The following is a 14,931-nucleotide window of genomic DNA, read 5'->3' as shown; positions in this document are numbered from 1 at the left end:
TCCATAGGACCTTAGTATAAGTGAGGTTTAGTTTTATATTATTCTTCTTCTCTACAGCTGGAGAAATTCCACTAGCAAGTAACCTTTGGAAGCTGGAGGGTAGTGGGGGAAATAAGGGAACAGAGACATCATTAACAATTACCTAGGATCCCTGTCAGGAATGCATGAGGGCTTACTATAACGAGTTAATGAGAATAAAAGTACCACAACAGCAGTAGCTGTCATCTGTCAGTAATATTCACACTGGTCTTATCTCATTTGAAAATTGACACATTTCTAATCCTTAAACAAAACTTCTTTCAGTATGATGCCTGTAGATAAACCGCTGGAATCCTGGGGATCCAGGTCTTTATCGGAATGAATATCATGGAACTCATCCTGGACTTGTTTCCCAGTCTGATTTTGGCCAGTAAGCCACTTCCTGAATGAGAACAGAATTACTTCCACTAGCAAAAAGCAGAAGACACAATAGAACATTCTTTCAAATTCATTATTTTACTATTTTTTAACTTGATTTTTTTTTCCACTGGGAAAAACTGAAAACGTGACCTAGGAACATTTCATAAGGATTCAAAGGTAAAGGTTCTATGTGGTTCAATTGTTGCAGTGGGGATGGAGCAATGGCACAGTGGGTAGAGCATTTGCCTTGCACGTGGCCAACCCAGGTTCGATCCCCAGCATCCCATATGGTCCCCTGAGCACCACCAGGAGTAATTCCTGAGTGCAGAGCCAGGAGTAACTGTGCATTGCCAGGTGTGACTAAAAAAGCAAAACAAAACAAAACAAAACAAAAAATTATCAATTGTTGCAGTGCCTTTTAAAGTCTGCTTCAAGTAAGTCCGACATCGGTGGTCTTTGACCACCTATCCACAGACTGGTACCAGTGCGCAGATGCAGAAAGGTTGCAAACCTCTGCTCAGCCACCTCCCATGGACCAGTGAGCAGGATGGGCGCAGTCTGTGAGGGCGAAAGGCAAAAGGGCGCTGCTTGGCATGACCAGAATTTAGACTATATGTCTCAGACCTCCCTCCGCGCCCCCACAACAAAAACTCCTTTCTCTGTTGGGTTCATTTCTATTGAGCAAATATTTACTTCTCACTGACCTCCATCTCTGACTCTGAGGGGTTGGTAAACTGGGAGAGAGGCAGGAATGACACATTGCACAGCTCCCAAGCACTGTGCTGTGCACTGCCTCTGCATGCTGATGCTGGTGTAACAGCTGGTGGGGAAAGCAGGGTCGTCCCTCTCTCCTGCCCTAGCCTGGAAGGATTAGTTTACTTTAATGAAGCTCAGGCTAGTCGTTGTTTTCTTAGCGCCAACATTGGCTTCAGATAGCAATCCTCCTGGACTCTTTCCACAAAGTCCTTCATGGCTGTATGACACGCTCCCCGCCCCCCCCCCCCCCATCGCACCTGGGACTTAAGAAAATCAGAAATATTCCAGCTGGGATTCTTCTTCTTAGCCTTCTGGTACCCCTGGCTAGGCAAGGTCTGCATTAGCAGCACATAAGGAATTGTGCGGACACATAAGGAATGGAAAAGACAGAATTTCAGAGTTAGGAGTCCCAATTCCAAGTCTAATAACACTAAGTTGTCTGGCCTTGAACAAGGCACTTACCATCAGCTCTAAATTATATCTAGACTATATTTTGAGGGTAACATTGTTGAGAGACATGAATGTTGTTTGAAATTTATTTTCATTGTTGAAAGATAAGAATCTGGAATGGTGCACTGAAACCGTGAAGGGCTGTAGTCATACTAACTGATTTTAATATTGCTTAATGTGATGTCATCTCTCTTCTCATGCACCCCCAATGTCACCAGCAGGACATTACCTGTCTGCACAGTCTTCAGAGCATAGGATACCTCCACACCCTGAAAAGAACTTAAGGGTCTCCTACAAAGTGATAACCGGAAGGGATTTTTTATTCCTCTAGGGAAGTTAGGGCAGAGTTGTCAACTTAGATTTCCTATGCCTAATCTAGTTAAGTCTTTGATTTTTTTTCCCTAACCACTTGACAGTTTTCTGTTCCTCCTGATTTCTGTATTTGCTGACATTCTTAATTTATAATCTGTCAATATTATAATAGATGAGAGCCACAGTAGGGGACACCTAGAAAAACCTGCATCTAGAATTAAGGACTAACTAGACCCACCCAACTACAGAGCGACCCTCTAAGAGGACAGAAACATAGAGAAGTACGGCAGTGTGCAGAGGCGGCTCACATCTGGAAACGGATGACAGACTATGTCCAAATGAAGGAGGTGTACCAGTGGGAAGGGGAGGAATAGAAATACTTCACTGACATGAAAAGACGAGATCCCACGTGATATCATAGCTTTGCTTCTGAAATGAAAACATCTGTCATTCCTTTGGAAGACTATATTTTACATTAAAAAAATTTTAATGAAGATACGTTCTACATTAAACTATGTAAAATACACAGAGGGGCTAATGTCTAATTAGATGAGTAGTTTGGAGAGTGCAGCCTGGGTCCCACCTGAATAGTGACTGACATAAAAATCTATTGCTTGAATCTATAGGAAGTCAAAGAACATATAACTTTACTGTTGAGAAAGGGAAAGAACAATTAGAAACATTCAACCTCTTATAAATTTCAACTATGTCCAGACAGGGACTAAAAATGACCATTGCTTACCAGAGTCCCAGCTCTAGCAATATTGCCATCTATTTTACAGTATTTTAAAACCAACTCCTGTATATTTTTTACAACGCTATTAACTGCTGTACAAATACATTCTAGATGATAAAATATGACATGATTTTTTTTACAAATAGATACAAATACAATATTGACCAGATATGCTACATTAATTATATACACCTTGTTTATCTCGAGGCAGGAATAATGGTCCCCACTGTTGACAATTTATCATTTACACAGAGACTTAGGGAGGTCCATCAGCTTCCTGTTCCCGATGTTGCTTTCCTTTCTCGACTATTAGATGCTTATCCTGTGTTTTAATCCTATAATTGAGCAGAAATTCTGGAAGGAGAAATCAAGCCCTTCTGAAAATCGTGGAACTTTCTGTCCCTGTCTTGGGATAAATAAGGATTGTTTATTGTCATACAGACCAGACATCTTTTCCTTCGTGATATTTCTTTCGTACAATGAATGAGTATCATTCCTGAATCTCCTTTTAGAAATAGTTTCAGGAATGGAGATGATGTCTTCTGGAAGTCTTTTTTCCCATCCACATCCATGATCCTGTTAATCGCTGGTTTGAGGAACACTTCCCCGGGAATCTATCTGGAGGTCAAAGTGGGTTTGGACTGCACTGGGGGATTCAGCCTTTCTAGCACATCCCATGTGGTTTGATACAAAAATATACTTTAGTTTAAGTCCTTGTTGACAGTGAATGCTCCGAGTCTTCAGGGGACAACTAGAGTAATAAGGCTAAGTGCATTACAAATTTGTACCCGAAAGTTGCAGATGCACTATACATGCCTTTGCTCACTCAGCAAACTCGACCCAAGTGCCAACGCTGTCTTAGTGAGACTCAGATCTAACAATCCAGGAGAAAAGTTCTAGCCCTTTAGGCTTTGTAGTTATGTATGGGTGTCGTCAGGGTTAGTTGCCCATTGGGAGCCACTTCATTGCCATCATCTTCCAACAATCCCGACACATCTGCATTGGGAATGCTATCATGGTAGCTGCTGAAACTGATATTGTCTTCTTTTAGCTCGATGGTCCAAAAGGGGGCATTCAGTTTCCGGTTTTGGTATTCCCGGTACATATACACGGCCCCCACAAATCCCATCAGCAGCACCACCACAATGATGATGACTGTCAGAATGATGATGTTAAACTGGGTCCATGATACATCAGCCAAAGCTGATGTGCTGTTCTCAGAAGAGCTTACTGAATAGATAGTCTGCAGGGTGGTGAGGGTAAATGTACTATTTATAACAGGGGTGGGCACGGATGTGGTCAAAGAAGCATTGGAAACCAAAATGGTAGAACCTTCAGGTGTTGGAACAATAACTTCTGAAAATAAAAACAGAGAATGAAATGTAGAAGACAAAATCATCTAATTTTGAGAAACAATAAAAGAAATACACATGGGAGTGGAAGTTGATATGGGATGTTGACATGGTATTCTGCTTTAAGGTAAGGGAAGTTAAAAATAATTTTAAAAGAACAAGAGTGAAAAGAATCAAGTCTAAAAAGCTAGATTATTCCATCCATGGCTATTCTCCAAAATGTATAATATTCATACATATATATCTTTGGGAAATTTCTAATATTGGAATTTTCCACTATTCAGTCTTGAAGAGATTTCATACAAATTCTTGCAAAGGTAGTAACAACGTCACAACTGGATAAAATCCTTGGTTGAAAGTTATAGGGATAAAGGGCAATCGTGTAAACTAAGTTCAGTATATTTGCTGGCATTTCATATGGGTAAATTCTCTTCCAAGGACACAAAAATAAAACAGAAAGACTATTTCTAGTTACTTTGGAAAACACAATTCAAATGTTTAAATTTGATGTAATTTAAAGAAAAAACATCCTTTCTCTAGCTGTGTGTGTGTGGTACTGCTTCTTCTATGTATACCAATTTCATAACTGAGGTATCATATTTTGTATTCCTACTGCAGTATAACTCCGTGGAAATAGAAAAGATTTTAGAATTAAAGTATAAATGTTGTAGCTAGAGATAACTGAGCCAATCCTTTTAGAAATTGATGTTCTTCTTGAAAATGGGAATAATAATAACATCTGGCCCTGTTCTTGGGAAACATTAAATAAGAGAGTGTTTTCAAATCACCAGTCTGGGGACTAAGTACTGACCCATTTTATATTTTACAGTGCTTAGCACATTATAGTTACTCAATTAAAATGATTGATATTAACATAATTTATCACCAGAGTTAGCTACATAAATTATGGTAAAAAGAGACCTTTTTAGTATTATCTAATAACTAGAAAAGTATTCCCAGGACTGTCAGTTAAATGTTGCCAAGCTGATCCTCCAAAGGGAAAGAGAAACAACAAGTGACTGGATATCTGGGCTAGTGATTGATTTAATCTGAGTCTTTCAACTGATCACAACCGAATTAAGATATCAAGAGAATAGGGCTGGAGCCAGAGTACAGATGGTCGGACTTTTGCCTTCCATGTGGTTGTTCCAACTTTGATCCCTAAGTGCTGGGCCAGGAGTAAGCCATGAGTGACGCTGGGTGTGAGAAAGGAAGGAGGACAGGAAGGGAGGGAGGGAAGAAAGAACAGAGGGAGGGAAGGAGGGAGAGAGCAAGGGACAGGAGGGTCACACCTGCCACAGTATAAGTGCCCACCAGCCTGGTACTCTGCAGCTTTCAAAGCATCAGTGATTTGTAGATCATGGACTAATCTTTCTATGATCTAATAAAACCTGAATCCCTAATTCATCCTGAATTTATAACCACTAATTTTTTACCTAAACTCTTACTGAACTTATCTGTAAGAAGCATTTTCCTGTGTGAATAACTTTTTCTTTACGAAATTTAAAGGGCCGGAGCAATAGCACAACGCATAGGGTGCTTGCCTTGCATGTGGTCAACCCCCTGGGTTCAATCCTGGACACCCCATATGGTCTCCAGAGCCCACCGGGAGTAATCCCTACATGCAGAGCCAGGAGTAAACCCTGAACAGCTGGGTGTGAACCAAAAACAACAACAACAACAAAATGAATATTATTACCACTTCCTACATCACACAAGAATATTTATGCTCAAAGTTAGGACAGACACTAGAATGATCTCTTGTTTCTCAGCTGGACTCTCTAATCAGATTATAAATCCCTACTGAAAAGATCTTTCATGATCACAGGAAGTGATGAGAAAATACAGGAAGCAAAGGATAAAAAGAAATGATGGGACTTTTAAATTATTAACAAAAAATAAAAATAGATGAAGAGAAAATGTGGGGATGCAGCAACGACACTGTCTTGATCCTCAAATTTCTGGAGTTGACTTGGAGTACAGGAGAGCAGCAGGAATGGAAGGAACCCTCTTTGGGCAAATATCTATCAAAATTTATTTCCAGATTGGAATTCCTTGGTGGGACTGGAGAGCTTTACAAAGCTATGGTAGCTGTCCTGAAATTTGCACTGCTAGGTTCAGATTATTACTTTTACAACTTTGGGCGAAGTTTTACCTTTCTTGGTGCAATTTCCCTCGAGGTCTCGAACGTAACCTTCTAGGCAGTTCTCACACCAAAACCCAGTGGTGTTATGGAGACAGTTGATGCATTCACCACTCTCAGGCTTGCAAATCTTAGGAGTTTTCACTGGGTCCACATGGCCATGACACTGGCACCGTGTGCAGATGCTGTCAGAATTGTAAAAGCCATTTTCACATTTATTGCAGTTCTGGCCTGTGTAACCTTCGTTACACTGGACACATGTAGGTTCCAATTCACCCGATTCTAAAATAGAGAAAACAGCAAAATATCAGTACAATATCAAAATACCACTGGGAATGTAAAACTATCTCTCAAAAGGGTACAAACCCTCCCTCTATCTCCTCTCCAACCTAAGAGACATGGAATTAAACTAGTAAATTATACTTCTAACTTTTCAGATTCTTGTGATAAAGTTGAGGCCATCTGGAGAATCCATTTAGGTAGAGAATGAAAGAAACATGTTTACAGAAGAATACAAGTGATTGTGAAAAAGAGGCTCAAATTCTTTTTATTCCTTCCACTTTAGTCATGAGAGATAGAACAAACAGGATTTTAATAACTCTCCCACCTAATTTTTTTTTTGGTGGGAGCTTTTGGGATGTATCTGATGGTACTCAGGAATTACCCCAGCTCTACACTCAGGGATCACTTATGCTGCGCTTGGGGAGGCATATGGAATGCCTGAGACCGAACCTGGTTTGGCTACATCTAAGGCAAGCACCCTACCCACTGCACTATTGCTCCAGCCTTCCCACTTAATAGTTTTTAACTTACCATTTGCAATCCAACTTGATAGCATGCTCTCAAGTAAGTTACTAAACACTGACAATGTATTTCTGTACATTTGTTCATCTTGCTCTCTTTATCTCAAATGCCCCTCCTTCTGTTCACTTATTAAGTGATCATTTCTTCACAAGACTTCAATTTGATGTCCTTCTGCTCTGTAACCTTTCTCGTATACCCCATTCCAGGTAGTCTATTTATTCTTTGTGCACAGATCTGTGATGTCACATTACATATATTTGTGTATTAGTCTCTCCTTTAGAACTTGTGAGTTCTGAAATCATCAGATATATGTGCTGGGTGCCGCCTGTCCTGAGTTTGCAGTCTGAATTCACTCCATGATCTGGACCTGCACATCTGTCAGCTTGGACCAAAGGGACCCGGGCTCAGTCACTGGCTCCGGTCTCCCATCTGCCTCTATTTGCATACACTTGAAGACATACACACTTCACTCTTCAAGGTCCTATTCAAGTGCCTCCATATCTGTGAAGACTTTTCTCTACCTCCCAGGAGGAAATGATCTTCCAAACTCTAAGCTTTCAGGTTCTCCACATCTAATCACTTTCTACCCTGAGCTGTGATTATATTACTTTTTACAACATGAACTCCAAAACATTATTTCTCTTGTCATTCTCTATTCCCCTAGAATAGAGTTTTGTATCTCCTAAGTAGTCAGTATGCTAATAGGATGTGCCAAAAAGCCAACACAAGGGCCAGAGAGATAGGACAGTGGGTAAGGTGCTTGTCTTGCACAAGGCCAAGCTTGCTAAGTTTTTCTTTAGCACTGAGTATGGCCCCCCAAGCACCACTAGGAGTAACCCTTAAACACAGATGGATATGGATCACCCAAACCAAAACAAAACAAAAAACTAAAAGCCAACTATATAAGCACTAAATATAAATCCAATTTATAGGTGTGTGTGGGGGGGAGGTGTAATACATTTAAAGCCAATTAGGGGCCAGAGAGATAATACAGCAGGTGGGCATTTGTATTGTATGCAGCCAACCCAGGTTCGATCCCTGGAACCATATATGATCCCCTGAGCCCTCCAGGATTGATAGCTAAGGACAAACCCAGGAGGAAGCCCTGAACACTGTAGGATGTGGCCAAACCCCAAGAATAAATAACTAAAACAAATTACATCACACTGCATATTGTTCATTATTTAAATTTTGGCACATCTTTCCCTGAAATAAGAACTTCTTTGAGGATTATTTTTATTAAATGAGGATGCTAATTAGACTTGTACACCACTTACAAAAAGTAAAGGTAAAGGCCCTCCCGTTGATCGTCGATTTGCTCGAGCGGGCCCAGTAACGTCTCCATTGGAGACTTTGTTGTTACTGTGTCTGGCATATCCAATACTCTCGGTAGCTTGCCAGGCTCTCTGAGAGGGGCGGAGGAATCGAACTCGGGTCGGCCATGTTGGCCGCTTGTAAGGCGATCGCCCTACCCGCTGTGCTATCGCTCCAGCCCCACTTACAAATGTTGAAATTACTAGTTAGAAACAGAAAAATTCCATTATTGTCAACACACAAGACAAAATAAGGCTAATTATGGCAATTAAATAGTTGTAACTTTTCTTTTTATGAAATTTTAATAATCATTAGAGATTCCATAAAATATTATAAAGTCCATCAATTGATGTATAATAAATTGGATATAAATAAAATAACAGACGCCAGCAGACTAAAAGGCCTAGTAAGTATAGCCTTCCATATGTTTTAAATTGATAATGTATTGTTCTAGGAATAAAATATATTCTGGTATATTATTCAATAGCTATATGACCATGATCACAGAGGTTGGACTCAGCAGTTTTCAAAAATTGTGTTCTCTCCCAAATATGCAAAACAATTATAAATGCTGTTCTCGTTGAAGGGAGAGAAATAAATATGAAAGTTTCTTGTATTTTTTTTATAAGGGGTCACATCTAGAAGTGCTGGGAACCAAGGATCACTGGGGGGGCCATCAGGGCCGTGACTAGAGGTGGCAGAAGCCACCACAGCCATAACCATTGGTACGCGGGCTACTGAGGAATGCTGGGCAGTGCTGGGCGGAAGAGCAAGCAGAGCTGGGGATCAAACTTGGGGCACTACACGATAAGAGATGTGTTTGACCGCTCTCTCCTCCAGGCCAAATCTCTACTATTCTCATCACTCACTCCAACTAAGATGAAATCATGCAGGATACTCAGGAATGCTATGTCAAAATCCCCGAATTAGATGCTCAGCCACGAAGTTCTGAGCACTGTCAGATGTGGCCCCCAAACCAACAAAAACAACATAAAAGTATATATGCATTGCTAAGCTTTTATGGAGCTTATAATCCCCAGGAAAACAAATGTCAAATAAGAGAACAAAATATCTGAAGCCTATTGGCTTGGCCAGGTGCTTTGTTCAAAAGGAACATTGCTCTAGATATGCCAAGAACTAACATGAATTTTTATTGGACTTTCTTAAAAGTTTTCAAGTTTTAAATTCTTTGATACTAACAGCACACATTGGCGTATAAAAGAAATTCACTAAGGAATTCTAACATCATGAAAACAGACATTGATACATCATTTTTTCATTTTCTTGACTCCATATATAGCACTTACAAGTTCTCCTAATTGCTAAATATGTACCACATATATAGTGATTATTAATAACAAATTATCTCCTGATGTTATTTTTGTTTTGTTTTGCTTTGTTTTCAGGCCACGCCCAGCTGTGCCCAGGGCTGACTCCTGGCTTTATTTTCAGGGACCCTATGTAGTGTCAGGGCCATATGGAAGCAGAGTCAGCTGCATGCAAGGCAAACGCCTTCACCGTTGTATTATCTCTCTGCCATCCTGGTATTTCCTTTATGAAAAATTTCTCAATGTTCCCATGTAGAATGGGACACCCTTACTTAGTGTCCCACCATATCCACTCTACATAACTGCTATCTTTAATGATTTATGGGTTGCTTCTTTAGTATATGGGATATTTTTAAAATGTCTATATCTCCCCTGACAAACACAGGAACCAACAGGCACTAGATGCTCTTTAACTATTTACAGAATAAATTAGAGACTCTACCAAAAGAGAAGGAATTATTTCCCATCTCCAGGTGTGGTAGCCCGGCATTCAAGATGGGTTAATGAGCCATGCCTCCTAGCACTCACGCCATCCTCACCCGCTCTTCTACTCGAGGGTGGAAGTGGAGAAGCCATAGAAAGGCTGTGCCAAGGTTTCAGAGACCACGCAACAGAACACACTGTCTAGTTTCATCTAGTTTCTTAGCCTGTAAGCTCCTTGGGGAAGCCAGCCTCCATGCTAGAAGGAAACTCTGGTCGCTCTCTGAAGAGGCCCATATGGGCAGGAACAAAAGGCCTCCTACCTTTAGAAAAAGCTGTCTGAGTAAGCCCTTCTTGGAAGGAAATTTACTAGTTCTAATTAAGTCATCATGCCTGACTGCAACCTTGGCTTACAAATTGATTGCAACCTCATGAGAATTTCTAAGATTATGAAAGGGGGGGGAACAACCTTGGACTTTGCTGAAATTAAAAACTTGTGTGCTGAAAACACATCAAGGAGGTGAAAAAACTAACCCAGAATGTATGTGAGAACCGCAACTAAAGAAGTGTGACTGATGGCAAACACTGAAGGCCAAGTGTGCAACCCCGGTGGACACAACTGAAATGTGTGAGTGCCACATCCAGGCCTGTGAGGGAACCCTGCTCACCACGATAATGAACAAGAAAAGAAAAGGGAGAGAAGAAAGTTGAAGGCCAAGCCACAAAAGAGATAAAATCCAGGAGATCAGATGCCAGGTAAGGCACTTAAAAAGAACTCTCTCAACTCAGGGATAAAAACACAAAAACCTAATTTAAAAATGAAGAAAGAATCTGAAAAGACTCTCCTAAAGAAAATACATAAATGGCAAATAAATTCATAATTATCCACCAGGAAGTTGCGAGTGGATACTAAAATACCACTTCACAACTGTTAGGATCACTATAACAAGGCATGTATTAAACAAATAATGGTAAGGATGTGGTCTCCCACATAAAAATAGAGCCCTCTTACAATGTTGGGAGGAGATAAAATGGCATGGTCACTATGGAAATTAGTATGAGTTTCTCAAAGGTTGAACAAAGAGCTACTATACAGCCCAGAAACTTTCCTAGATAAATACATGAGAGAAACAAAAATATATGTATACACAAAAACATAGTACAATGTTCATAGAGCATTATTCATAGTAGCCAATAAGTAGAAACAGTCCAATTATCCATAAACATAATAATGGAAAAATATTATGTAGCAAATCCATGATGATTAGCAATAAAAAGGAATAATATATTGATAGATATTACAAGATGGATGAATCTTAAATATTATGATAGATAAAATAGTCCAGAAACAAACTATCACATATTATATGATTCCACTTATGTAATACTCAGAATAGGCAAATTCATAGAGGAAAAAAAGTAAGTTCATGGTTGCCTAAGATGACAGGAAAAGAAATGTCTGCTAACAGGAACAAAGTTTGTTTGGGTAGCAGAAGTACTAAGAATGTTTTAAAATTGATTATAATGATGATCACACAACATTGTGGATATACTAAAACGTACTAACTGTACATTCCCAGCTAGGGTGCACCCAAAGTCCTAACAGATATCATGTGAGATAATAAATGCTTATTATGTTAAGCCACAGAATTTCAGGGTAATGGTTATGTGGTAGGAGTCAACTAACACACCAAAAATAAATGTGAGTTAACTACATGTCGATGCTGCTATTTAGACATAAGCAGCCAATATTAGTAAGTAGATAGAAAAAAAGACTATTAACTAAGGTTACCTTAAAATATGTGAGCCTATTTATACCTGATGCAAGTTTCCCATTTTCCTCAATCCTGAAGTTCTTTATTTACTCAATTTGCTGCTTCTTTAGACATTTTAAGTATCATCTCACATGTGTGTTTGCATTTGACTGCAAATTCCTAGAAAAGAAAACCTTTGCTGTCTGATGGCCCCCCTTCATCTATAGCATATGGAACTTGACTTATCAACACAAGTGAAACCTAGTGACACACAGTCAGTAATGGGGTCCCTGAAAGATGAAGGTATAGAGAGAGGCCTTACTGATGACGCAAATGCCCGTGGACGTCACCGCTGAACAAGGGCAGCGAAGACATTCTTGAGTGGCACCGGGATTCTGGTAAAATCCATCTTTGCATTCTTCACAGTGATCCCCTTTGCTATTTTCCTGGCAGTTTAAACAAGTACCTAAAAAAGAAGCAATTTTTTTAAGATATTAAAGATTTATATGGGGAAAAATTATACTATAACCAAAAGGCCTCCAAGTTGACCTGGAAAAGTTATCTGATAAGGATTGGGCAGGGTTTCGTTTTGACCCTGCTGGAAGCTGTGTTTCTCCTGCCCGATTTATAAGCTCTTTGGAGAAAGGTGGAGGACATGAATAAGCCCCACGTATACCGAATGCTGGCCAGCTAGTGACAAAGAAAAAAATATAAAACAATATAAAGAACTAGTGAGGGGGACTGGAGTGACCGTAAAGCGGGTAGGACGTTTATCTTGCATATGGCCCACCCGGGTTCGATTCCCAGTGCCCCGTATCGTCTCCTGAGCACCGCCAGGAATAATTCTTGAGTGCAAAGCCAGAGTAATTCCTGTGCATCGCTGGGTATAACACAAAAGGAAAAAAAAAAGAAAGAAAGTAAGGTTACCAGGAAGCTAGATTGTAGGGTGAAGGTGCATGTTTTATAGTAAAGAGTCGAGGTTTGGTCCCCAGCACCTCATTTCCTAAGCATAGTGGACATGCCCCAGAAAAGAGAACTCTACAGAAAAGCATAAATATATTGTTAGGGTACTGTAGTTAGGGTACTGTAGTTAAGTAAGTGAGCAAGATCCACCTATATGTAAGTACACACACAGACCTTAAAACTAACATTTGTTGCAAAAGAGAAAACTCTGTAGAAAGATGTGTATAGAAAAATTTTTATTTTTATAACAGGTTCAACCATTCTAAGCAAAAGGATACATAAAACGTGAAGCATCTGGCTACAAAAATTAAATGTGAATTGAGAAGGGACAGGCAAAATTTTTAAGGTCTGCTTCTCTCTTTGAGAGGAAGAAAAATGAAGACTAGGGAAGAAAACAGACAGGAGTGAAATTTTTGTTTTGTTTTGTTTTTGCTTTTTGGGTCACACCTGGCGATGCACAGGGGTTACTCCTGGCTCTGCACTCAGGAATTACCCCTGGCGGTGCTCAGGGGACCATATGGGGTGCTGGGAATCGAACCCTGGTCAGTCACGTGCAAGGCAAATGCCCTACCCATTGTGCTATTACTCCAGCCCCAGGAGTGAAATTTTATTAGAACTTTTGTTCAAATACTTAACTATTCAAAGGGATATCAGAGACATTTGCAAAAATATGTAAGTAAATGCTACAATATGTATCAATGAGCTACAAAATAACAAAATGGTAAAAACCTATTAATCCTTAGTGTGGGTACATGGGTATATTATTCTTTGTATTTTTATATTTAAAAATTTGAAATAAAAACAGAGACAATAAGAAAAAAGTAAAAGAAGAAAATGAGCAAAGCGATGTGTTCTGTACAACACCCCTTTGTATCCCCCTCTTCAGGATATTCTCCTGGCACTGATGCAGCATAATGAACAGAAAACGAGAAGGATCTGAGTAATTCTCATTTCTTTCTTAGTGAGCCAGAGAAATTCAAAGGGATATCAGAACACTTTCACAAAACTTCCAGAAGAAACCCCACACTGAAATTTAGGAAGACAAGGACACTGGATACCTCGAGTTGAATACAGGTCACACTAAAACTATTCTATTTCAGTTCTTTCATTTTTTTCCCCCTTACTAGTATAATATTTTCAGAAAAGGAATTGAGAATGGGAGTGTGAAATAAAATGGTCTGACAGTTACAGACATATTTGTAAAAATCAAAATAATAAAAATGTTGTTAAGATCTGTGCCAAATTTTAATTATTAAGTAATTACGGCAGGATTCTCCTAAACTTCATGGAGTAAAGACAGCTTCAAAATTTTATGATCAAGGCCTGGGGAGAGAGAGGGCTCAATAGACTGCAGTGCACCTTTTGCATGCAGGAGTTCCAGTTTCCAATTACCAAATAATTCCCAGAGCATCACCAATAATTTTTTTTTTAATGTAGGGGTACTGGGGCTGGCGCAATAGCACAGAGGGTAGGGTGCTTGCCTTGCACGTGGCCAACCCGGGTTTGATTCCTCCACCCCTCTCAGAGAGCCCAGCAAGCTACCAAGAGTATCTTGCCCGCAGGGCAAAGCCTGGCAAGCTCCCCGTGACATATTCGATATGCCAAACACAGTAACAACAAATCTCACAGTGGAGACATTACTGGTGCCCGCTCAAGCAAATCGATGAACAATGGGAGAACAGTGCTACAGTGCTTCAGGAGGAGTGCTGCTATTTATTCGCCTGATTGAATTGGGCATGATATCCACATCACTTTTTTATTTTTAAATTTTTTAAATTGAATATCCGTGAGATAGACCATTACAAAGCTGTTCATGATTGGGTTTCAGTCCAGCACCCATCCCTCCACCAGTGTACATTTCCAGACACCAATGATCCCTTTTTCCTTCCCGCCACCCCCCAACACCCCAGCCCCCATCCCCAGCCTCCCTCTATGAGAGGCACTTTCCTTCTTGCTCTCTTTCTCTCTCTCTCTCTCTCTCTCTCTCTCTCTCTCTCTCTCCTTTTCCTTTTGTGCATTATGGTTTGCCGTATAGGTGCTAAGAGGTCATTGTGTTTGCTCAGGGCATTCAGTATTTTTATTGGGACAAAAAGGCTGGAGTAACTTTTTAGTTGGGTGGCATCTTTGGGGTGTGGACATGACTGCTGAGGCTTCCTGAAGAACAGGGAAGTGGAGGGGGATATCACCAGTAAATTTTGAG

The 14,931-nt window shown here is 40.1% G+C and overlaps 1 protein-coding gene across 2 annotated transcripts in view; it reads right to left on the bottom strand.

Annotated features, from left to right (window-relative positions):
- Window positions 1–2,542: 2,542 nt before the first annotated feature.
- MEGF9 (multiple EGF like domains 9) overlaps window positions 2,543–14,931 on the bottom strand; it is a 99,103-nt gene continuing 86,714 nt past the window's right edge. For both annotated transcript variants that reach the window (XM_056138641.1, XM_056138642.1), the window contains exons 5-7: window positions 12,091–12,234; window positions 6,161–6,430; window positions 2,543–4,009 (exon numbers count right to left, since the gene is read on the bottom strand). In XM_056138641.1, the coding sequence (XP_055994616.1) occupies window positions 3,558–4,009; window positions 6,161–6,430; window positions 12,091–12,234 (866 nt within the window). In that variant the 3' untranslated portion in view covers window positions 2,543–3,557. The remainder of the gene's footprint in view (window positions 4,010–6,160; window positions 6,431–12,090; window positions 12,235–14,931) is intronic.

Source organism: Sorex fumeus, unplaced genomic scaffold (genome assembly GCF_029834395.1).
Source record: "Sorex fumeus unplaced genomic scaffold, SorFum_2.1 ptg000129l, whole genome shotgun sequence".
Classification (NCBI taxonomy): domain Eukaryota; kingdom Metazoa; phylum Chordata; class Mammalia; order Eulipotyphla; family Soricidae; genus Sorex; species Sorex fumeus.
The sequence above is the reverse complement of the archived record's forward strand: the minus strand, read 5'-3'. Positions and strand labels throughout refer to the sequence as shown.